Genomic DNA, 24,185 nt, shown 5'->3' with positions numbered 1-24,185 from the left:
TAAAAATGTTCCAGATTTGACAATTTCACTGTTGAAATTGTCTAGCAGATAAATTAGAATCTCATTAGAGAGAATTCCCTGGCAGTCCAGTGGATAGGACTCAGTGCTTTCACTGCCAGGACCTGGGTTTGATCCCTGGTCGGTGAACTAAGATTCTGCATGCTGCTAGGTGTGGCCAAAAAAAAAAAAAAAAAAATTTCATTAGGGAAGTAAAGTCTCAATGAAAGGAAGGCGGAAGTAAGACACATGACAAAGGGGAGAAACATGTCCCATCCCGTCTGGACAGATGGGGTGGCAGGGGTGGGGGGGATGGATGAAGGAGTGGAATCAAGGGAGGGAGGACTATGACAAAATCAACCTGATCTGGGACTTTAGCAGTAAACTGAGGTACTGAGGGCAGAGGCTTTTGCCCTCTTCCCTACCTGGGACTTTAGAAGGGAACTGCTCTGCAGCATGGACCTACTGTGGCCCCAAGAGGATAAAGAAGGCAGAGGGACATGGCAAGGAAGAAGTGTCCCTTGATCCCTACATGGTGTGGAAACTGAACAGAGACCTGTTAGGCCCGAGGGAATACGAGGCAGAGAATCACTGGGGTCTGCAGCACCAAACAGAGTTGCTGAGAGGAGGCCAAATTGGCAGGGAGGGGCAAAAGGCCCTGACAGCTGAAAAAGACAAGACCACGAATTCATCAACTTTAGAAGCAAATTCTGGCAGGATGCCCACGGGTGGAACTGGGCCAACCATACCCAGAGAATTCCAGCTTGTGCACACCCAAGAACCAGTATTGGGCCAGGGACCCCTTCCTTCTGACATCAAAATGCCACACAAGCCCTCCTGTCTACACCTAGATGCCACTCTGGAGAAGAGCAAAGGTAGAATGCTCAGAATTTTAGAATGCTCAGAATTTGAAATTCTGAGCCTGTATTTCAAAGAGAAAAAATGAAACCTAAAGAGAGTGAAACAAATTGATTTCTAGCCTCTTCTACTATCCAGCAGAGTAGAGAATGGGAGTGAGACTTGCGAAGAAAATCAGATCAGTAATTGAGAAAGGAGCTAAATTTTATTTGCGTATCCAAATTTGTGAGGAAATTTGTGACCCTGCTCTGTACACTATATGCACTAAGAATCCAAAGGCCAAAAATTTCATTCATTAGTGCTCTGCAGCTCATCTGAAACTCATATTTTTTCAGCTTTTCAGTCTAATTTGAAATCCTCATTCAGAAATAGGATATATAGGAGAAATGTCTGAAATAGAAAAAAAAAAGTGCCAGTTCACCCACTAATGCCTAAGATGCCCTGGTAGCTGTAATAGTAGCTATAATAGGTACTATTATTATTCCGTACTACAGATTAGGAAACTGAGATACAAATTCAGTCAGTTATTCAAGGTCATAAAGTCAGAGCCAGTTTGTTTTTTACTTTATCGTCTATACTTTCTTTAAAAAAAATTTAGTCAGGGCTTCCCTGGTGGCACAGTGGTTGAGAGTCCGCCTGCCGATGCAGGGAACACAGGTTCGTGCCCCGGTCCGGGAAGATTCCACATGCCGCGGAGAGCCTGGGCCCGTGAGCCGTGGCCACTGAGCCTGCTCGTCTGGAGCCTGTTCTCCGCAACGGGAGAGGCCACAGCAGTGAGAGGCCCACGTACCGCAAAAAAAAAAAAAAAAAAAAAATTTAATAGTTATTACAACAAAATCATAGCTGGGTCTTATTTTAGGCTAAGTATACTCTTACTCAGGTTTCAAGTTCTTACTCTGCTTGACATACTTTTCTCACTTTGTGAGAGAAAATTGGACCATTTTAGACCATATGACTATGAGCCTGTGCTTGAGAGCCATGCAAGGAATGGCATTTTGAATAAGAGTATTTTTAAACACTTCAGGATGACAAATCCTCTTGGATGGGACCTAAGACAGCATTACTTTATATTGAACTTTTTTCTGCATGATAGTAAACATCCAGCACAGTCGTCACTGGCCCTGAGGATCTGAGCCACTGGTTAGAATGGGGATTCAAGTTCGCCCCACTGAATATGGCTTTCTCTAGGTGTATGTGAGTTGGGGGAAGGAGGCCCCTCTTTGATCTTGGATGAACGATTAGCCCAACCCCGGAGAGTATGGGTCTGCTGGAAGACTGGTTGGTGCCAGCACTGAAGGTAGAGACATGGGCCTTTTGAGTGTTTAGTCTTTTTAGATTGAACAGATTAACCCATTTTGGGAAGCAGATCCTACAGGCCATATGCCAGGTACTGGAGGAGTCACTTTCAAATCGGTTTTCTCCTTTAATCCTTTTAACAATCCTGCGAGTGTTGTCAACCCCCCCCCACCTTTTTGCACTTTTTAAAATTGAAATATAGCTGATGTACAATATTACGTACGTTACAGGTACATAATATAGTGGTTCACAATTTGTAAAGGTCATACTCCATTTATGCTTATTATAAAGTATTCAGAGCCAGGTTTTGAATCCGGGCATTTGTCTCCAGAATCCATTCTCGCTATGGCATTCTATTGCCTGTAATGTAACAAACGTTGGGTAGACAGTGGAAAACATGAATCCTCACGCACTGTTGGTAGATGGGTATACTAGTGTATTCTGGGGAGCAATCTGGCAGCACGTAGTGAAATTAATTAAATACAATATGTCCTAGCAATTTCACTCCCAGGTTTAGGTCTTAGAGAGTCACACACAAAATGAGTTGGGAAGTGTTCTGTCCGACTCTGCTTTCTAAAAGAGCTTGTGTCAGAATGATATTATTAAAATGGTTGATATAATTTTCCAGTAAAGCCACCTTTTTTGTTTTGTTTTTCTGAGGAAGTTTTTAATAACAAATTCAATTTCTTTAGTAGGCTATAAGGTAGCCTGATATAAGGCTATCAGGTTTTTTTACCCCTGAGTTTTCAGAGTTATTTATATATTCTAGATACTAATCCTTTGTCAAATAGGTGGTTTGCAAATATTTTCTCCCAGTCTGTACCTTCCTATCTTAATAGGATTTTTCATAGAGCAAAGGTTTTAAATTTTGATGAAGTCACCATTTATCAATTTTTTCTTTTAGGAATCATGTTTTTGATGTCAAGTTTAAAACTCTGCCTCACCTTAGATATCAAAGATTTTCTCCTGTGTCTCTTTTCTAAGGGTTTTATCGTTTTATATTCTACACTTAAGTCCACGATCCATTTTGAGGTAGTTTTTGTACAAGGTGTGCGACTAGGTCAAGACAGATAGATTAAAACTTATGTATTTCTGTATGCATTTATTTTTGCCTATGGATGTCCAAGTTCTCCAGCTCTACTTGATGAAAAGGCTACTTTTCCCCCATTGAATTGTGCCTGCACCTTTGTCAAAAATCAGCTGGGCATGGTTGTATGGGTCTGTTTCTGGGTTCTCTGTTCTATTGATTTATGTATCTACCCTCCCCTCCATCAATACCACACAGTCTTGATTACTGTAGCTATGTAGTTAAGCCTTGAAATTCGGTAAACTGATTCCTCCTACTTTATTCTTCTTTTTCAAAACTGTCTATTTATTCTAGTTCCTTCGCCTTTCCATACAAATTTTAGAATACAGTAAGTCTCCTACATACGAATGAGTTCCGTTCTGAGATCACGTTCATAAGTCCAACTTGTTCGTAAGTCCAACGAAGTTAGCCTAGGTACCAACTAACACAATCAGCTATACAGTACTGCACTGTAATAGGCTTCTAATACTTTTCACACAAATAATATATAAAAAACAAACACAAAAAATAAAGAAAACATTTTTCATCTTACAGTACAGTACCTTGAAAATACAGTAGTACTGTACAACAGGTGGCATACAGGGGCTGGCATCGAGTGAACAGGCAAGAAGAGTTACTGACTGGAGGAGGGAGAGGAGGTGGGAGATGGTAGAGCTGAAGGACCGTCAGCAATAGAAAACGGAGGGCAAGCTGCATGTGACTATGTACGCCAGACATGTGAACTAACTTACGTGACTGGACATCTGAACGCATGTTTGCATCTTTGAAAGTTCAAAACTTGAAGGTTCGTGTGTAGGGGGACTACTGTAATCTTACCTGTGTCTACAAAAAGTCATGCTGGGATTTTGACAGGAATTGTCTTTAAACCTCCGTACCCACGTGGGTACACAACTGATGTCTTTACTAAGTTTTGCAATCCAAGAACATGGCATGTCTCTCCATTTATTTACATCTTTGATTTCTTTCATCAGTGTTGTAGTTTTTAGCACAGAAGTCCTGGAGACTTTTTTCTTGGGAGTTTTAAAGTTACAAGTTTAATTTCCTTAATAGTTACAGGGTTATTTATTTCATATTGCATGAATTGTAATATTTTGGTGTCTTTTTTGGGGGGGAAATTGTTCCATATCAACTAAGTTGTCAAATATAGGTCCAGAGTTGCAGTATTCCTTTATATTTGTCTGCACAGTCTGTAGTGTTATTTGTTGTTTCATTCCTGATACTGATAATTTGTGTCGTTTCTGTTAGTCTTGCTAGAAGTTTGTAATTTTATTGATCTTTTCAAAGAAACAGCTCTTTGTTTCATTGATTTGTTCTATTCAGGTTGGTTGGTTGTTTTCAATTTCATGAAATTCTGCTCTTACCTTTATTATTTCCTTCCTTCTGTTTGCTTTGGATTTATTTCCCCCCATTTTTCCCCTAGACTGAGGTGGGAACTTTCATTACATTCATTTAAGGCTATCTCTTTCCCAATGTATACATTTAGTGCTATACATTTTCCTCTCAGCATTGCTTTAGCTATGCCTCACAAATTTTGATATGTTCTATTTTCATTACATTCAATGTATTTTTATATTTCCCTTGTGACTTCCGCTTTGACCTATAGATTATTTAGAAGTGTATTGTTTAGTTTCTGAATGTTTGGAAATTTTCCTGTTACTAATTTCTAGCTTGATTTTTTTGTGGTCAGAGAACATACTCTATATGATTTCAAATCTTAAAATTTGTTGAAATTTATTTTATAGCCCAAGATGTGGCCTATCTTAATGATATGTTACATGGGTACTTGAAAATGATTTGTTGGTGGAGTATTCTATAAATGTCAGTTAGAGCCTACTGGTTGAAGGTGTTGTTGAGTTCTTCTGTGTACTTGTTGTTTTTCTGTCTAGTTGTTTTACCAATTGTTGAGAGTCTCCAACTGCAAGTTTGGATTTGTCTATTTCTCCTTTCAGTTATATCAGATCTACTTCATGTACTTTGCACACTGTTGTTTGGTGTGTACACATTTAGGATTGCTATGCTTTCTTGCTGCATTGACCCATTTATTATTATATAATGTCCCTTTCACTCTCTGTCAAAATCTTTTCCTCTGAGGTCTACTTTATCTGATATCAATATAGCCACTCCAGGTTCCTTTTAAATAATGTTTGCATGATATATCTTTTTCTTCCTCTTACTTTCAATTTGCCTATATTGTTATATTTAAAGTGAGCTTCTTGTAGACAACATATATTTTGGTCTTTTTTTTTCAAATCACTCTGCCCATCTTTGTTGTTTAATTGGTGTATTCAGTTCATTAACATATAATTATTGATATGCTAGGGAGTAAATCTGCTTTTTGTTTTTCTGTTTACTCTCTGACTTTTGTCTGTTTTCTTTTTTCTGCTTTCTGTGAGTTAACTGCATATTTTTTAGAACTCCATTTTGAGTTATCTATAGTGTTTTTGAGTTTATATCTTTATATAGCTTTTTAGTAGTTGTTTTATGTATTACATTATATATACATTACTTAACATGGTTTACTGGTGTTGTCATCTTGTTCAAGTGAAGTACTGAAACCTTACTTCCCTTTATCCTTCCCTGTTTGTAATGTAATTGTCTTAATACATTTAGAACCACATCAATGTTATAAACTTTGCTTCAACCATCAAACACAATTCAGAGAACTCAAGAGAAGGAAAGCTAGCTGTACATGCACACATGTTTGTTTACACATATATTTGTGCTCTTTCATCCTTCCTGATGTTCTAAGACTTCTTTTATCATTCCCTTTCTATTTGGAGAACTTCTTTTAGCCATTCTTTTAGGGTAGGTCTGCTGGTGACAAATTCCCCCAGTTTCCCTTCATCTGAGAATATCCAAATTTCCCCTTCACTCCTAAAGGATATTTTATTTTCACTGGGTATAAGTTTCTGTGTTAACAGTTCTTTTATTTCAAAATCTGAGAAAAATTGTGCCACTCCTCTATAGCTTCCATGGTTCCTGATAAGAACTCTGCTGTCATTCAAATTGTTTTTCCCCTTTAGGTAAGGTGTCATTTTTCTTTAGTTGTTTCAAATTTTTTCTTTTTATTTAGTTTTCATAAGTTTAATTATATATGTTTTAAATGGATTTCTTCATGTTTATTCTGTTTGGGGTTCACTTGCTTCTTGAATCCATATGGATTTCTTACCAAACTCGGGAAGTTTCTGGACATTTTTCATCAAGTGCTTTCTCAGCTAAATCCTCCTTCTCATCTTCTTCTGGGACTTCAATGACACAATGTCAGATCTTTTGTTATAATCCCACAGGCCCCGTCAATTTTTTCAGCCTATTTTCTCTGTTGTACAAATCAAGTACTTCGTATTATCCTTTTTTTTTTCCCTTTAGTTATTTATATTTTTCTGTTCTAGAATTTCCATTTCATTCTTTCTTGTAGTTTCTATGTTCTGGCAAGGTTTTCCATCTGTATATTCGTTGAGGCCATATTTTCCTTGAATTTCTTATCCATATTTTCATTTCATTATTTGGACACATTAATAACAGCTACTTTGAACTCTGTGACAACTAAATCCAATATCTGAGCCCACTAGAGTCAGTTTCTATTAAGTGTCTTTTCCCTTGAGTATAAATTACTGTTTATAATTTCATATTTTTATAATTATAATAGGGCTATAATTTCCTATTTATTTGCATGTCTCATAATTTTGGTTGAAAACTGGATATTGTGAATAATATGGTGTAGAAACAGAAACTACAAGAAAGAACCAAATGGAAATTTTCATTCTGTTATGTTCTGAAGATTTGTTGTTGGTGTTGTTATGAAGGAATTTTGGGATGGGGGGCCTCAAAATGCAAATTTTATATTTCCTATGTTGTGCATACAACAGTTGACATATCTACTTAGTTCTTTTGGCTTCTAGCAGCTGCTTTTTTAGCCTAGCCTCAGAGCATCTCACTTGCATTTACATAGGTTAGTCACTGGCCAAAGACTTGGACAGATTTTGGGGGTTCATCTCCTCTATAGTGCTTTTGCTTCTGGGATTTTCCGTTTAAATTTCCAGCTGCTCTCCACTGCCAAACCCTGTCTTCTGACACTTCAGCTGCCACCCAAGCTGGACATGAATTGAGGAAATGTATTCAGGCAAAAAAAGCAGCAAATTTGCATATCTCACTCCAGTGCATTTCTGTCATTCGAAGATAGACTCCACACTGGATTCTGCCAGCTATTTTTGCTAGGTCCGACTGAGTCTCCCCTTTGCATGTGTAATTTAGTAGTCATCCAAAGATTTGGGTTGAGTTTGTCCAAATTTTGGTTTCACCCCTTATACCACTCTCTCTTCCAGGATTTCTGCTCTTAAATTTCCAGCATTTTTACCAGCCTTGAACTCTGTCCTCTGCTGTTTTGAGTGAGTAAGGCTGTGGTTTTCTGCGTTTGGAACTGGGGGATAGGGTGGGGCTGGAAAATGGGGTGGGGAAGGAAAACCTTCAGACAGAAAGACCACAAAAATCACAATTCTTACCCACTGCAGCTAAAGTCTTTCATGGGTAAATTCTCCTCTGCTTTCTGCCTGCTTTTGTTCACTTTCCAGGGCCTTCAAATATTGTTTTTTGTTTGTATTTTGCTCAGATTTTATAGTTGTTAATTGTGGCATAACTGGCCTAACAAAGTAACTCGAAATCTGGAACCAAGACTCATATATACACTGTATACATTTAAGAGAACATTTATAAGAAAATCCTTCCCCCATTTTTTTGTAGTCACAAGGATTTGGATAATCTAAATGTCTTTAGAGGAATGGTTATGTTAAATGTTCTAAACACATACATGTTGGAACACTAAACAGATGTCAGATGCAAGTATGTACTAGATCCCAGGGATACAGTATTAAATAAAACAGATAAGTCCCTACTCTCTTGGAATTTACATTCTAGTGTGGGGAAATACATAATAACTATATAAACAAATAAATATGTAATTTAAAAGGTGGTGATTAGTCCCTTGAAGAAACACTAAGCATGGTAAGGCAGTAGAAAGTATTGGCTTAAAAAAAAAAAGTTAAAAAAAAAGTATTGGCTAGAGAGAGGGATTACCTGATAGATTGACATTTGGACAGAGATCCAAATATAGTGTGGAAGTAGGCCATAAAGATAACTGTGAAAGTATATTCCAGGTAGATGAAATAGTACAATGGCCCTGAGGCAGGGGCATGCCTAGAATATTCAATAATTAGCAAAGTAGACAGTATGGCTGAAAAGGTGTGTATGAAGGGGGCGAGTGTTAGAGAGATAATTGGAATCCAGATGATACAAGGGGCTTTTCGGTTATAGTAAGAACTCTGGGCTATATTATGAATGAGATGGGAAGCCATTAGAGCATGTGAAGAAGAGGTTAAAGTGAGTTATAGGTACATATAGCAACACGAAGAGAACTTAAAAGCACTGTGTTGAGTGGGAAAAGGAAGATTTATAGGAAGATATCACTTATGTTCACTCATGAGCACAGATTAAAAAGTCCTATACAAAGTATTATTAAACTGATTTCATCAATATATAAAAAAGATATAATCAACTAAGCTAATTTTATTCCAAAAACTCAAGGTTGATTTCACATAAGGAAATAAATCTTTTACTTGCTACACTGACAGAATTTTAAAAAATATATGATCATCTCAATTCAGAAGCAGCATTTGACAAAATTCAAAATCCAATTCATGATACAAGTAATAGCAAGTAGAGCACATTACTGATCTGACAACCATTAATCAGAATCTCACTTCAAATACCACACTCAATGACAAAATACTGAAAGCTTTTCCTTCAAGTCTGATAGTGATTCAGACTTCCACCAACATCACTCTTCTTGAACATAGTGATGGATCTCCTGGCCAGTGGAGTATAGCATGGATAAGAATAAATGCCATAGAATTAGAAAGGGTGAAATAAACTGATATGATGTTCAGAGACGATATGAGTATCATATATGTAGAACATAAAAGAATACAGATAAATTATTAGTTAGTAAGTGAGGTTATTTAGCAAGGGTGCTGCTCCATGGTCAACACACAAAAATTGGTTATATTTCTGTATAAAAGCAAGGAGAAAATGAAATTTCTAAAGATCCCATTTGCAAGACGTTTAAAAAAGCAACAGTAAATGCCTAGGAATAAATATAACAAAAGATGTGCAAGAAGAACTTTGCACATAAATCTATAAACCATTATTGACAGCAATTAATGAAATGGCGCACACAGACCACAGATTTGGAAGCCTCAGTATTACAAATGGATCAGTTCGCACCAAACTGAGCCTGCGTAAGAAAATCCCATCAGGGTGTTCAGGGAACGTGACAATCATGGAAATGCAAAGGTCCAACAATAGTCCTTCTGGAGATGAAAAACGTGTGGGACTTGCTGTACCACATACTAAGACTTATTAGAAAGCTACTGTAGTTAAAACAGTGAGGTACTGCTGTGAAGACAGACGTACAGACCAAGGAATGGATTAGGGTGCCCAGAAACAAACTCGCACTTAACAGAAAAATATGGAAAGGTAGAGAGTAACAGGAAAAATTTTTTTTCAATGAACAGTTTTGTATTAATTGGGTATCTAGATGGAAATAAAATTCAACTTGGCTCCTATTCTAACCACACAGAAAAATCAGTTGCACATGGGTTGTAGAACTATGAAAAGCAAAATACTAACACATCCAGAAGATAAGTTAGTAAGATATCTTCATCATTTTGGGGTAGGAATGATTCTTTAAATAGGCACACATAGCATTAACCATGAACAATCGATAAACCAGGCTACATTAAACTTCTGTTCATCAATAAACACCCATTAAGAGAGTGAAAAAGGAAACCACAGAATGGGAGAAGATACATGCAGTACATATAACCAGAAGGGATTATGGTGTGTGTGTGTGTGTGTGTGTGTGTGTGTGTGTGTAAAATACAAAATCAACAAAGACAATCCATTAGAAAAAATGGGCAAGAGACTTCAACAGGCACTTGATCGAAGAGGATTTTCAAGCAGTCAGTATATGAAAAGAATTTTCAAGCAGTCAGTATATGAAAAGGTCAATCCCATTAGTAATTAGGGAAATGAAAAGTTAAACCAAAGGACATAACATAACACATATACTGGAACTGGGGGACAATGCCACAAGATAGCAAAGATATGGAATAAAGTGAATTCTCACGTGGATTAAGTGAACACTCATTTCCCTGGTGAAGGGAGTATAAATTGAAAAATCTGTAAACAGTCTGGCATTAACTATTAAAGTTGAGGATATACATACTTTATGACCAGTTTTCTCCTAGTTATATTCCCAAAGGAAGCATGTGCACATGCACAAGAGGCACTTGCAAGATTGTTCACAGCAGCATTGTTTGTAGGAACCACAAACTAATCATTAGGCAGTTCACATTCTGTTTCTCTTCCTTCCGGGTACACGGTAGGCTCGTACGGGAGGTATATATGGCAATGAGACTTGTTTTGGCTAATTAAACGGGGCAAAGAGGACATGTGTCGCTTCCAGAGTGAAGCTTTTGGTGCCGGGGTGTGATCTGTCTCGTTCCCTTTTCTCGCCTAGTGATTACGGAAGCATGTACTGCAATGGAGTTTCATTAGCTTGAGTACCTTAGTGACTACGAACAGAGTCCCTGCCAACCTACAGCAATAGTAAAAAATTATCTTTTGTGGGGTTAAGCCATTAATATTTTGGGTTTTTGTTTCCTGTAGCATGATCCAGCCCATTCTGATTGATATATAACTCAAATGTACATCAACAGTTGAATCAATCAATAAACTGTGGTTTCTTCACAGAATGGGATATATTTCTACAGAAATAAAAATGAATGAAATTCAGCTGCACTCAACACATGGATGAATCCCATCCATGGGATGGGAAGAAGCCAGACACATGGAAATATATACAATTTAGGTATGGATGCTCAACTGGTAAGACTATCAAGAGAAGCGAGGAAATCAATGTCATGAAAGTTAGGATGGTGGTAACTTTGCAAAGTCAAGAGAAGAAAGTTGGGAGGTGACATAAAAGAGGCTTCTGCGTGTTGACAGCCTTCTGTTTCTTAGTCTAGGTGGCGCGTACACAGGTACCGGCCTTGTGATAAACCATTAGGCTTAACATTTTTGTTTACTTTTCTGTACAGGTGTGTGTTTTGTTTACTTTTCTGATGTGTTCAATTAAAAGGGATTTAAAAAAAAGATTACTAGTCGCTGTAACAACAAACCAAGGGTATAATGGCTCAAAAAGATAGAGATTTCTTTTTCACTCACGTGAAATCCAAAACAGATGTTCTTAATTGGTGGGTGGCTCTCCTCTAAGTGATGTTCAGGCTCCTTCCACCTTTTGGCTCCGTCATCTTCAACGTGTAGCTTTCAAGGTCATATGCTCAAAGGCCAAAGTGGAAATAACATGGGGGACTGTGCATAGGAAAATTTAAGGGCCCAAGTCACAGAAGTAGCACACCTTAGTTCCACTACCATCCAATTGGCTAGATTCAATCACATGGCCCGACTTAAGAATAAGGGAAGCTGGGAAAGAATACAGCTAATTTCCCAGGAAGAAGAAAATGGGTGCGAGGAACAGCTGGCAAGTCTCTGCCACAGCATGCATATACCAAAACCACCATCTACTTTGCCAAAGATACACAAGTGTCCAGGGGCACACAACAAACACATTGTGGGGTACAAGAGGAGCAGAAGTATGAATCAGGAATAAAGTAAACAAACAAAATAAAGAACAGGAGAGGGGCCTTTCTGAGCCGGTCCTAATATAGCGCCATGAACATAGAGGAGGATTATCTCAATTCTCAGCATCAATCTATGTACCCAAAACAGTGAGAGTAAAGTCAAGTAGCAATGGTGACAGCAGTGCCATCCTAACCAGACTGACTAAAGTTGACCTTAGGTTTTGCACCTGTTCATCCTCCCTTGGCTCCTGTCTGTTCTCTAAGCCTCACTCCCTGGAATTTCCATTAGTTCTCTGAGTAACTTATTGACACCCTTCCAATAATTTTTCTTCTTAACCATCTTATTGAAGCCAAATTTGTACAGAGCAGATTTATTTTACCTACTGAACTTCCAGAATATGCTGAACTTTCGCCCTTACAGCAGGCACCCTATTCTGTCCCTGGCTTCGGCGGGACGCTGCTGCAGAAAGCCCAGCGCTTACACCTGCCTCCAGCAGTAACAGCCAAGCGGCAGGAAGATGACCCTTACCTCCCAAATCTCAAATGAGTGCATCCAGTCGGGGGCACTTATTTTGTACTCAGAACCCTAGCTGCAAGGATTTTAATTTCTCCAGATGGCAAAGAATTTGAGGCAACCAGGCCAATATATAAGTTTACTACGGTGGATGCATATTATGAAGTACTTCACAGCTGACAGAAGCAACAATCTAGATGTATGAGCAGCTACGTGGAATATACTGACTATTTACCTATTTTCTTTTGGCTCCTACACTCTCCATATCTCCCTCTGCAGCACACCTCCCTCTCAGCCCCCACGTACACACACTCTGGAGTTGTGTTGTTGCAGCTGTGACTCTGCAGAGTGTATTTCCCAGAATCCACTGGCAGGTGGTTCCATTAGGTTCTGCCAAAGGATGCCATAGAGGGAAACTGAAAATGAAACATGGGGGGAGAGTCTTCATTCCTGTTTTCCGGTTGCTGTCACAGTATTTCAGCTGCAGACAGTTGTCTCTGGCTACTAGCTTCTTTTGCACTCAGCAGCAGCTTTGCTACACTTCTGAGACACCAGCAGCAGATCAGCTCCCCCCTTGGCAGTCAGAGAACAGTCAGACCTTGCTCCCTCACCCTCAAAGCCATTTCCTTCCTCAGAAGTCCAAGCACCAGGTATGTGGAGGGAGCCTCCCCATAAAGATCTGAGTACTGACCAGTTAAAAGTGGCCCCTTTTCTGAGCTCCTAGTTCCTGGTAATTATTTCCCTTCTTCCCTTTTGTTTTCCCAGGCCTTAGGACATTATCTGATTTCTCCAGTTCTTAATTTTTAATTACATCAAGCATCTTCTTTTGTCTCAGCCTCTATCACTTGTAATCAATTCTCTGCATTAAATGCCCTCTATTTGAAACACTTAGTACGGTTTCTATTTCCCTGAGTGGGCCCTGATTGATAACATAGATGGATATTAAAAACACAGTTGAGTGATGGAAAAAAAGAAGACAAGATTTGTTGACAATACTCTATAAATAAAGCACATGCATGAGAACAATTCACATTTTACAAGAACACTTGCACAAGTAAGAAGATGTTAAATAAGGGTGCTAGATACACCTACACAGAATTTACTCTAAGGTAATAAAGCTGATCCAGGCCCACCAACCTTCCTATTGTACGTGAAGTTAGAAATGCAAGCTTCACTGACGGGAATTTTTAGGAATAGAGAGAACTTCTCCCTGAAAGGTTAAAGAAGCAGCGCTGTCCCCTCCATCCTAAATCAAGCGAGGAGGGCTCCAGCACAACCACTTATAGTCATTTCATGTTCCCAGGAGAGGGAGAGACCTTATATTCATTCAGCATTACATTCTCTAGCAAGAGGCTTGCTACACTCAGAAACTTATAGACCCGGCTCCATATGGCCACTGGGGTGGAGCCTGGGGCAGAGGCTTCTTGGGAGAAAGTAACCTGAGTCACTTGTGAGGGTTTGGAGCCAGAGAGAGAGAGATGGAGAGGTCAGAGTCAGGCTAGCTGGGACAGGGCAAGGGGAGTCAGGGGCTGGCGGGGCTGCACTGCTGCTGTTTGGCAGGACAAACATGCATGAGTTTCCCGGGAGCTCCCAAAATGGTAACCACTCCTAAGGTATTTGTTGGAACCTCTCCCAGGAGGGCTGCCCGCCAGGGTGAGGGACTTCAGCACTAGGACGCTGTGCATACGCTGTCAGTGTCGGGAGCTGAAGAGCCGAGGGGGAGTGTGGGCTGAGTATTGTAAGGAGGGAACCAAAACCAGTTAGTGTGCAAGTGCCATGGCGGGACTCCAGAGAGCCTCACACACTGAGCCAACATTTAAATGCCTGTCTTAGTAGAACACACTGATGAAGCTAAACTAAATCAAAGTTTAGCCTTTGTGCCTCTAACATGCCTTCCCCCATCCCAGTCCTAAAAGTGATAGAGGAGGTAGAGAATGAGTGAAATAAACAGACCATGAAGGTTTCCCCACCCCACTGAGCTGGAGGGAGAACAGCTTTGAATTGGATGAGTTGCTGACAGGCCACTGAGATGTGGGAAGGGGCGGGGGGGACAAATATATTTAAAATAGTAATATTTCAGATTGGTCTCAGCCATGTTATAGGGAATAAATGGAACATATTTACACCAGAATACTAACAATGTGGAAGGACCCTTGAAGTAAGGCCAAAATGATAGGGGCTGTGGCTACCTGTGAGACTCCTGAGAAGGGTAATAGTAAGTAGGGTGTCTCTGCTTAATCAAAACACATCATCTTGTGACCATGAGGATCAAGAGAGTCACACAGACCTAACTGCTAACATCCTTGAATTCCTGAACCAATGCCAACAACCACCAACCATCAGGTTTCTAGTTTTACAAGAAGAAAAATCTAATTTGTTTAAGATATTCTTTAGGGGGATTTCCTTTTTTTGTTGTTGCTTTTGTCACAATCAAAATGTAACTGATAAACTGATAAAATCAGTATCTCAACTTCCTCATGTGAGCATATTTTTCCCCAGTTAGGAGCCTAATTCATAGGACTGGGGAAGTGTTGACCGGCATCTGGTAAGCTAATTAAATGTCTGAAGCACCCTGAAGGAAACAGAAAGGGTTCTGTGATCAAGACAAGGTGGACAGGGTGGCCAGAGAAGCTATATTAGCCAGGGCATATCATGCTAAACACTAATGCAACAGAGGTTACTCCTTGTTCAAAGAAGTGTGGATATTCTCGATCAAGCAGTTCTCCTCTAAGCAGGGACTTAAATATCCAGACTCCTTCTATGCTCTGACTCCATCTTCAAAACACGTGCTTCAAGGTCACCCTGGAAGGCAGAGGAGGGGGTGGAGAACACGGAGGAGGCTCGTCCACTCTTGAACTGTCTTGGTCTGGTAGTGAAACGTCACTTCTGCTCCCTTTCCACTGGGGAGGACGATGTCCACAGCCCCACCTTGATGCAAGGCGCTGGGAAATGTAATTTAACTGTGTGTCCAGGAAAAGGACATTTTGGTGAGCATCTAGCCCGGTTTTTCCACAGAAGAAAAGGTGATGCTGGTGTGAAGATCTGGAAGATGAAAATGAACTCACCAGGGAAAAGTATCCTGAGAACATGGAGTGGCAAATGTAACGACCCAGAAGTAGAAATGGCTTGGAACACTTGAGGAATGGAAAGAAAGCCTGTGTGGCTGCAGTTTCGTGTAGGAACAGTGGGTTAAGGTGCAGCTGGAGAGGGAGGCCTGGGCAAGATCACACAGGGCCTGGGAAGGAGTTTGCCTTTTGTTCTCAGAGCACTGTGAATCCACTGAAGGATTTTCAGCAGAGAAGTGACATATCTGACTTACATTTTAAAAAGCTCACTTGGCTGAGTGGAAAATGAACTGCTCTGGGGACAGGAGTGCAAGCAACTGGACCCGTAAGGTGGTTACTGCAGTAGTCGAATGTCCTAGAACCAGGTGGACAGCCTGGGAGGTCACCAGGGATGGAGGACAACGTAATTAGAGGTCTCTGTGAGAATCTGTAAAGGGCTTCGTGAAATTACGTAAGTGGTTGAGTGACTGGAGCCGAGCTGTGTCTCTGCCAAGACCACGTTGCTTCTTTGGGAACTGTGCTCCCTTAGAACAGTGTTACAGGAACAAAAGCTGGAGCACCCCAATGACTGCAGGGGCAATAAGCCTCTAAAAGGGATGCTGAGGAAGCATAAGCACAGACTGCTAGCCAAACCCAACTTTATTCTCGTCTCTCACCACGCCTCCAACCCTTTTTCATTTACAGAAAAGCTGCAGCAAGCCTGTGACTTTTCAGCTCATTCTTAGTTCATAGATGTCTTAGAATCAGTTTAAGATACAAAACCAGTCTCAGATAATTGCAATGTCTAATCCTACGTTACAATAATTAATCTGCACCTATTGTAGCTTTACCTATTTTCGCCTCCCAGCTCTGTCCCACTTAAGTCAAGGAGCCTGCACTGGGGAAGGGAGGAATGGTCTGGATGCTCTCTGCTCTTCTCACCTCCTCTCCACCTAAGAGCTGCTGACTGCTCTGGGCCCAGCTGCAGAGAGGAAGAGGATAAAACAGTGCTTGCTTGACTGGGTGTTTCTGTGCCCCACGGGCCTGCTAGATATTTAAAGGGAGCATCATGCTGTCCCTTTTCTGCAGTCCCGTTTACCTTGGTGGATGCAGCTTTATTCTGGGTGGTTTCCTGAGACTCCCTCTTCAGCCCACATGGCACACTCCTAGCTTCTTTGTGCTAAGGTCTCCTTGCCTCTTCAAATGGTCCTACCGGACAGGACTCAAGACCAGCTGACACTTCCCTCTCCTGCAAGGTGCAAAGGATACACTCATGCATGGCTTACCACGGCAAATTCTGGGAACACAGGCCAATGCAAAAGCAGCAGCACTCCCCTGGCTCCACCCCTGAAACAGTTAATGAATCTCTGTTTGCCCTCCGCATTTCCAGGGCAGGAGTCAGATTCCAGGTTCACCATTTCTTGGCTTTAGGAATAAATACCTCAGGCTTCCCAAATGCTCCCAGTGGAATCTCCAATTACACTCTTTCCCACTCTTGTTTACTTCTTACTATGACTGCACTCCTTCATTCTGTTCTCCAATTGTTCCTTAAACTGATCTCACTGTTCCTTAAACAGCTGGCATGCTGTTATTTCTTAAAGAAATATATATTGTTCTCTCTTCAGTCTAGGCTCTCAACATTAGACACTGAAGCCCAGGCATGGACTTGAAGAACAGCTTGTCCTGAAGCTGACGATGGAGCAGGGGGGGACCCAGACTCAGGAAAGTCCTGCTTTCAGAATTGATAGAAACGCAGATGGAGGCTTGGCTGAGTTAGGGGGAGCCGGGGTCCTGAGTGAGACCCAGAAAGATGTTTATGTAGGTGGCTGGAGCCAGAACAGGCAAAGAAAGAACCCAAATTTTAAGTAAGGGAGGAAAGCAAAAGAGGGAAGAAGGCAGACCCCAGCTGTCCTGCTGAGCATGATAATAAAGCAGGGAAAATTAATCAAGATCTAGGAATATAAATAACACTTGGGAAACAGAGATATGGAGCTATAAAAAGGTGACGTGTGCACTGCAGTGAGACAGATGCCCTGCTACTCCAAAACATCCCTTAGACTTTATGGCTTGCCTCCCTCCCTGTTATCCCAGGAGATTCCTGTCCCATGGAGCTGCCACAACAGTTGTCTTCCCAACAATCCCCAGTGAATCCCGCCAAGCTGGAGAGGACTGTCAGGGTATTTTGCCTTGGCTGCCTGGTAGCCAGCTCCACTCACCAGCCTCACATCACCCCCAAGATGGAAGTCTCTCTAGTAGGCTGTGTGAACCCTCTGTCCCTTTGAAATTCACGCTATCCTGCCTCTCCTACTCTTTGCAGATCTCCTGGATCTGCCCCCTTCTTCAAGAGGTTGGCACCTGTTCCACGCTTATGTCTACCATCATCCTGGAGACCTTCAAAGTCCACGCAGAACCTCTCTCAATACCTGAGGCCTCCATGCATTAACCAATCTCCGGGCAACCTCCCTTGCACACCTCTCAGGCACTCACCCCTATAACTACACTCTAAACTTAGCCACTGCCTGGAGCTGCTCTGCTTCCAATATGAATTATTCAGGCATTCCAGTTTCTGACCACAGTCTCCCATCCTTCTAGGTTACTTGTTCAGTTACCCCCAATGCAACAACCTACTCCTGTCTTTGCTCCACTCACCTGTTCTACCAAATTCCATGGTCCAGCATAGCAATCGCTTACTTACGAACGGTCTGAAATTCCTTTGCTCATTTATTTCAATTGCATGGCAAGTTTCCAATCCTGGATGATCCCTCAGTACTCATTTTTTCCACAGCTACACCTAGATTCCTGAGTACGTAGAGAGAACCACAGCATTGGGCTCACTATAAATTCATGAATAATACCACTATAAATTCAAACCCCAGGCCCTCAACATTATGCAGCAATCCTCTCCCTGCTGCGACCTGACCTCTCTCTCATCTTAATAGACCTTTCAACAGCATCTGTCGGCCTAAAACCTCCCCACTCCTTCCACATTAAGAAATTCATTCTCCTGGTTTTACTCCTCCATCTCTGGCCCCACCTTCTCTTCTTGTCCCCTTTATTGGTTCATTTTCCTTTACTCATCCATTAAATGCTCCTGTGAGTTCTATTCCAAGCCACTTTCTCTTCTCGTTATCTTACTTCGGATATCTTACCTATTCCTATGACTTGAGTTACCTCCTCTGGCTGCTGAGTTTCTGTCCCACTTCCAAGTGAACATCAAGGTACCAAAAACCCAACCTTTTGAATGGCGTCACCAGCCCAACCAGTTGCTCAAGCCAGAAACCCAAGACTTGCTTCAGATTCCTTTCTCTCACCAAGCCGCAATGTCCCACCAGTTCTACTCACTGAAGTTCTCCCAACCGCCTCCGCCTATTCCACCGTCACTAGTTCACAGTGCCCTCATCATGTGCCCGAACCTGGGCTCCTGCAACACCCCTGCTTCTCATCGGTCCCACTCAACCGGACCCTGTCATCCTTATCACCTCCTTAGATGGATCTCAAGTGACCAGCTCAGGAATACAAAGATAAATATGAGTTGAGAAGACTGCAGCCTAATGCACAAAGCAATCGCCACACAGTATTTAGATGCTGAAATTGCACTCTTCACGTAGCGCTTTGAGAGTGCGGATGAAGAAGTTAGTTCTGCTTTGGGAGTAACGGAGTAGGAAACAACTAGGCTGTTTGGAAGGATGAGTAAGACTCTGCTGGTCAGATGAGTATTCAGCAGAGAGAAGCACATGCAAAGGTACGGAGCAGTAGCTGCTGGATGGTTCATAGCCCAGTCTCCAAACATGCCCTCTGGCCTACACAGCCTGCCTCAAAACACCCACCTTACTGGAGGCACCCAACTGGCTCAGAGCCCTGGAACCTGTGTCCCAGTGGTCACTCTCAGTTCTTGTTCTTTGAAATAGGTAGAACAGGCTATATCTTTATACCTGGGCTCATGGCAGATGCCTTCTGGAAGGGGCCAAGGACCTATCATCCCAGTTCATCTTCTCCTGGCACTAGCCTTCCCTGCCCATAGCTTTCCTAAGACATGCTGATTTGGGCCCACTACAAGGCAGAAACAACAGACAGACCCTTCTGCCAATGAACAGCCCAATCTCCACCCCAAATAGCATCAATCAGGTGTGATTTATGAAGAGGCCCAGCTCCTGCACCACCACCCCCCCCAAGAACAGCTCACAATCTGTCAAGAATCTCTAAAAATCCTATAAAATAAGCCTGTTGAAAGGCCTATCTTGAGCTCTCCCAGAGTCTTCCTCAGTCAACAAGTCCATTCTTTACTCTTCAACCCCTAACCCTGCCTGGAGAAGGTCTTTAGAAAACAGTAATGCTTACAACACACATCAGCCACAGCTGCAGTTTACTGTGCACGTCCTGTGCACCCAGCCCTAGCCACAGATTTCCTCATTAACCCACACCACACAACAATCCCATGAGACAAGAATCCTACCATTTTCCAAATGAGTAATATGACATTCAAAGATTAAAAGACTCAGCAATCAGTGGCAGGCTACCTGATTCCAAATTTGTGCCCTCAGCCAGACACACACCAGGGCCCTATGGGACAACAGATACTAGGAGTAGTTTGGGCCATACAGCTCCAAAGATGGAGATAAGGATCAGGGGAAGGAAGCACTCAGTACAGGGACAATCAAACCATCCTGACCTAGAAGCCCAGACTGACGTGCTCAGCCAGGATGCTGGTGGGCTACCAGCTGCCCCAGAGCCAAGAAGCAATGCCTGCCCCAGGCCTTCAAGGCCTGGGCAAACCAAAGCTGTAGAAGCTATGGGTAAGCAGAAGGAGCTGATGTGCAAACAGGAAAAGGACAATAGAGGAGAGTGGAGATGCTAGGACAGAAAGCCCACGTGGCTCCTGAGAGATGGAAAGAGGAGCCACACCCAGAGATGCATTGAATTCCAAACCATGTCGTTTCCATGACACTAAGGGCATCCACAATTCCCAGATACTCCTGCGTTCTCACAGTAACTCCTTATTCTTTAGCTAGCCCAAATGACCTTATGCTTCCTGGAACCAAGAAGCCTTCATTAGAGCAGGGCTGAGCCAGGGGTTTCATTACATTTTGTTCTTGGGATGGAGTAAGGGTGGTACCAGGCCCCGGGTCACAGCCTGAGTACTTCAGAGTACTGAGCCTGGAGTTTAAGACTTGCCTCCCCTTTCAAGGGGGGTCCAGAGGTCACCTGCGCTTGTAGAGACAAGGCTGGAGCTTCAGGCCTGAGAGCTGAGCCTTGGGGCCGACCCGAGGAGGCCCAGTCTTTTGAAAGTCAAACAAGAAGAAGTGGCTGTTGGTCAGGTCCTAGGGACAGAAAAGACCCAGTGAGCTCTAAATCCTCACCCCAGCTCCTCAAACCACCTCCGTCCACATCCCGTCCCTGCTCAGAAAGCTTCCCAGGGCTCTCCCACAAGTTATGCCTTCAAGGAGCAAACGTCTGTGTCTGATTATGACCTCCATCCTGAACATCACTACTACCCTGAAGGGCCACACATGTGACAAAGATACGGACAGACTTCTTGGGGCCCTCACCTTGGAGATGACCTTGAAGCCCAGTTTGGTGACAGCCCCCAGAAAGGTCCGAACATCTTCAAAGCGGCTGCTGACCTCAGCCACTTTCAAGAGACCCCTGAAAAGGATGGGAAGTTCTGGGTAAATGCACAGACACACGCACGTGCACATATACATGCATCTGTTTCCTGGGGACTCCTACCCTGGCTTCAGCACTCGATTTGCCTCCTCTAGGAAGTCTCTGATGTTGGTTCCCATCAGTGAAAGGCAGAACACAGCCACGTCTACAGATTCATCCTCCAGAGGCACCTATGAAGAGTATCGTATGAAGCACACATTATGGGGAGGAGAAAGCCAGCACCGAGTGCTAGGGGTGCCGGGCAGAGAGGGCATGTTAGAGATTAGCCCATGAAGTTTGGGCCTAGGGCACAGGCCAGATACGTGGAAGGAGTGGGGTTTACCTGGGCCATGTCACACACAGTGACCCGGGGGTCCAGAGAGGCCAAGTCGAAGCAGTGCACAGGGTTCCGGATACTTGAAGCCAGGCGGCAGTCCCCACAGCCAAAGTCAGCCACCACCAGGGACGCAGGCCTGGAAGTGGAAGGGAGGAACAGCTCGCTGGTCTGGCCTGAGCCCGTGACTGACACACCTCGCTTCTCACAATGCCCAACTCCCACTCACCGCTGGTGAAGATCCCTGGCAATGCGGTCCACTGGCTGCAGTGGCCACTTCTTGACTTGGCTCTGGAAGCCACGGTGGTAGAGGAGAAAGGCCTCAGGGTCTTCCTGGAAGAGGCGCTGCGCAGCACTGCTGGGCCCTGAGTACAGCTGTTCATTGAGGTAGCGGAACCGGGCACCATCCAGCCGCTGGGCCATGCGGGCTCGCAGAGCCTCCGCCCGGGCTCCATGGCTGTCTGGACTGGGGGCAGGAGGCACCTCTGTCTCCTCTGTGGCGGCTGTGGCTGGGGCCTGCTCTGGCGCCCCAGGAAGCCGAAACTTGTTCTTCTGTCTACGCTTGTTCTTCTGCCGGTTCCGCCACTGCTTGCGACTCAAGGTGTGCGGAGGATTAGAGCAAGGGGTCTCAGGGCTTGGCTTGGTGGAGTCATTTGCAGCACTTGAATTCCAAGCTTTGGAACCTGCAGGGAGTGAGATGGGAAGGCATATTTGGGGCGATATCCCCTGAATTCAGAGGCTTAGCAAGAGACGAAACCTGAGACAGAGATTGTGGCCTAGATGAAAGTACTTCTTATTCCCTAACCCCAAATCTAGTGGTGGCAGATAACCTCTGTCATATGTAGGATCAGCTGATCCCCCCTCCCTGTCCCACATGCACTAATACCAGTTTGGTCAACATTGTCCAGGGGCTGGGCAGGATTTGAAGGGTCCTGTTTCTGGCATTTCCTCTTTCTTTTCTCTTCTGCAGCAAAGTCATTGCCAAGAAGAGCCCCTTTGTGGCACTTCTTCCTTTCCACTTCCCCTTCCTTGGAGCCACTGCTAGGTGGGCCCTGTTTTTGACGTTTCTTCTTCCTTTTCTTCTTTACTTCAGGAGAAGTGCTGGCAAACAAGACCTTTTTTGGGCGTTTCTTCTTTCTTTGCACCACCTCCTCCTCGTCCTCCTCGTCACTGCCAGGCAGACTGGGGGGCTGCTGGGGAAGAGATGCTGCCTCCAGGGCCCGTAATGTGGCCAAGAGCTGGCGGTGCTTGGAGCCCTGGGGGAAAACAAGGGATGAGAGCAGGGGCGAGGAGAATGGATGGGGCCTGGAGAATAAGAAAGGAGAGATGGGGACCTCATTCAGACACTGGTTAGAGGCATATGGATTATTCCCAGTCAACTTAACTTGTCATGAAGACTGCCAGACCCTGAAGAACTTTCAAGTCGCCATCCCAAGCAGGGCAGAGAAATCAGCCACCCCACTTTCTTCATTGTGCAGATGAGGTAATGGGGTTCCCCAGAGAAATGTTCTCTGCACGTGCTTTTCCTTCCAAGCTACAAGATCAAGGCCAGGGACCAGGAGTTCCAACCCTCAATCTCAGGCTTCTACCTCTAACTAATACCTTTTTATAAAAGTTAGGAAGGTTTCTGAAAACAAGAGTAACGGGATCACACGTGTGTGTATTAAAGGTGCCTCCTTTAATAGTTGTAGTGTAGAGAACAAACTGAAAAGGACAAGCTGTAGACAGAGGCCAGTGGCACGGACTACAGCAATGGGTTGAGGGGCTGAAGAGGAGGGAATAAAGCAGACAGATTCCATGTTGGAGGCTGACCGAAGGGTAGAAAGAGCCTGAGCAAGTGCAGCAGCCCTCACATCGGCAAAAGCTTAAAGGAGAAAGGTCTGCTGTCTGGGAGGCCATTCTAGGTTGAAGTCCTACTGGGTGGTCCTAAGCCAGGCACTTATCTTGGAGCTCCCCTCAGCACCACCTCCCTTTGAAAGGTAGTGCTGACAACCCTTCAACGTCGCTTACTCTTGCTCTCTCCAGTGTCCACACAGCACCCAATGACCTTTTCAAAATGCAAATCTGAAGAAATCATTCCTCTGCTAAAACACTCCACTGGCTTCTCTCTCTCTTTACCGTATGCAAAGCCTCTAATCTAGCTCTCCAATTTCTACGGCACCCCCTCTCACTCTCTCCGTTACAACTACACAGATTATTTCTGTGTAGGTGTGTGACCCTAGCAGAACATGCTCTCTCACACCAGGGTCTCTGCACGTGCTTTTCCTTCCAAGAAACCCTCTTTGCTTCACTAACTTCTACTCACCAAGTCTCTCTCAGTTCCAACATCACTTTCTTTTGGAAGTTCCGGGATTTTCGGGCGGTCGCAGGCGTCCCCCTCCCCCTAATACACATGCGGCGCGCCCCAGCTCTGGGATCCAGCGGGGTCCGTTCCGAGTGCCCCTGCGGGTCCACTCACCTTGATTTGCGAGTCGGCCGTGGTCCGAGGCCGTAAGGCTACAGACCCGAGGTCCGCGACTACTGGGGCCTCCTCGGCCCACTCCGGCTCCTCGAACATGGGGTTGGGGAGAGCGAGGTCGCGCGGTCCACCAGCCTCTCCACGTGCCCAGCTAGTCTCCAGGAGTCAAAGCGCTCAGAGCCTCCAACACAGGGCCGGAAACCAAAGAGTGAAAGCTAAGGCGGCTAGAGTAGCCGGCTCAGCGCCGAAAACCATCGA

General features: G+C 43.6%; 1 protein-coding gene across 1 annotated transcript; it reads right to left on the bottom strand.

Moving 5' to 3' along the window:
- Nucleotides 1-1,703: 1,703 nt before the first annotated feature.
- RRP8 (ribosomal RNA processing 8) lies at nt 1,704-24,119 on the bottom strand. The gene is made up of 8 exons (XM_060303578.1): nt 23,928-24,119; nt 22,356-22,725; nt 21,699-22,152; nt 21,479-21,608; nt 21,220-21,326; nt 21,039-21,135; nt 20,695-20,810; nt 1,704-16,741 (listed from the first exon to the last, which is right to left on the bottom strand). The coding sequence occupies exons 1-8, from the start codon at nt 24,024-24,026 to the stop codon at nt 16,702-16,704; spliced, it is 1,413 nt and encodes a 470-aa protein (XP_060159561.1). The 5' UTR covers nt 24,027-24,119; the 3' UTR covers nt 1,704-16,701.
- Nucleotides 24,120-24,185: the final 66 nt, after the last annotated feature.

This window comes from Globicephala melas, chromosome 8, assembly GCF_963455315.2.
Source record: "Globicephala melas chromosome 8, mGloMel1.2, whole genome shotgun sequence".
In the NCBI taxonomy this organism is placed as follows: domain Eukaryota; kingdom Metazoa; phylum Chordata; class Mammalia; order Artiodactyla; family Delphinidae; genus Globicephala; species Globicephala melas.
The sequence above is the reverse complement of the archived record's forward strand: the minus strand, read 5'-3'. Positions and strand labels throughout refer to the sequence as shown.

Coding starts and splice junctions, on each gene's coding strand:
- RRP8 (XM_060303578.1), bottom strand. CDS start 24,026: ATGTTCGAGGAGCCGGAGTGGGCCGAGGAGGCCCCAGTAGTCGCGGAC. Junction 22,726..23,927: donor CGGCCGACTCGCAAATCAAG/GTGAGTGGACCC, acceptor GTTTTCCCCCAG/GGCTCCAAGCACCGCCAGCT. Junction 20,811..21,038: donor GCTTCAAGGTCATCTCCAAG/GTGAGGGCCCCA, acceptor TTCTGTCCCTAG/GACCTGACCAACAGCCACTT.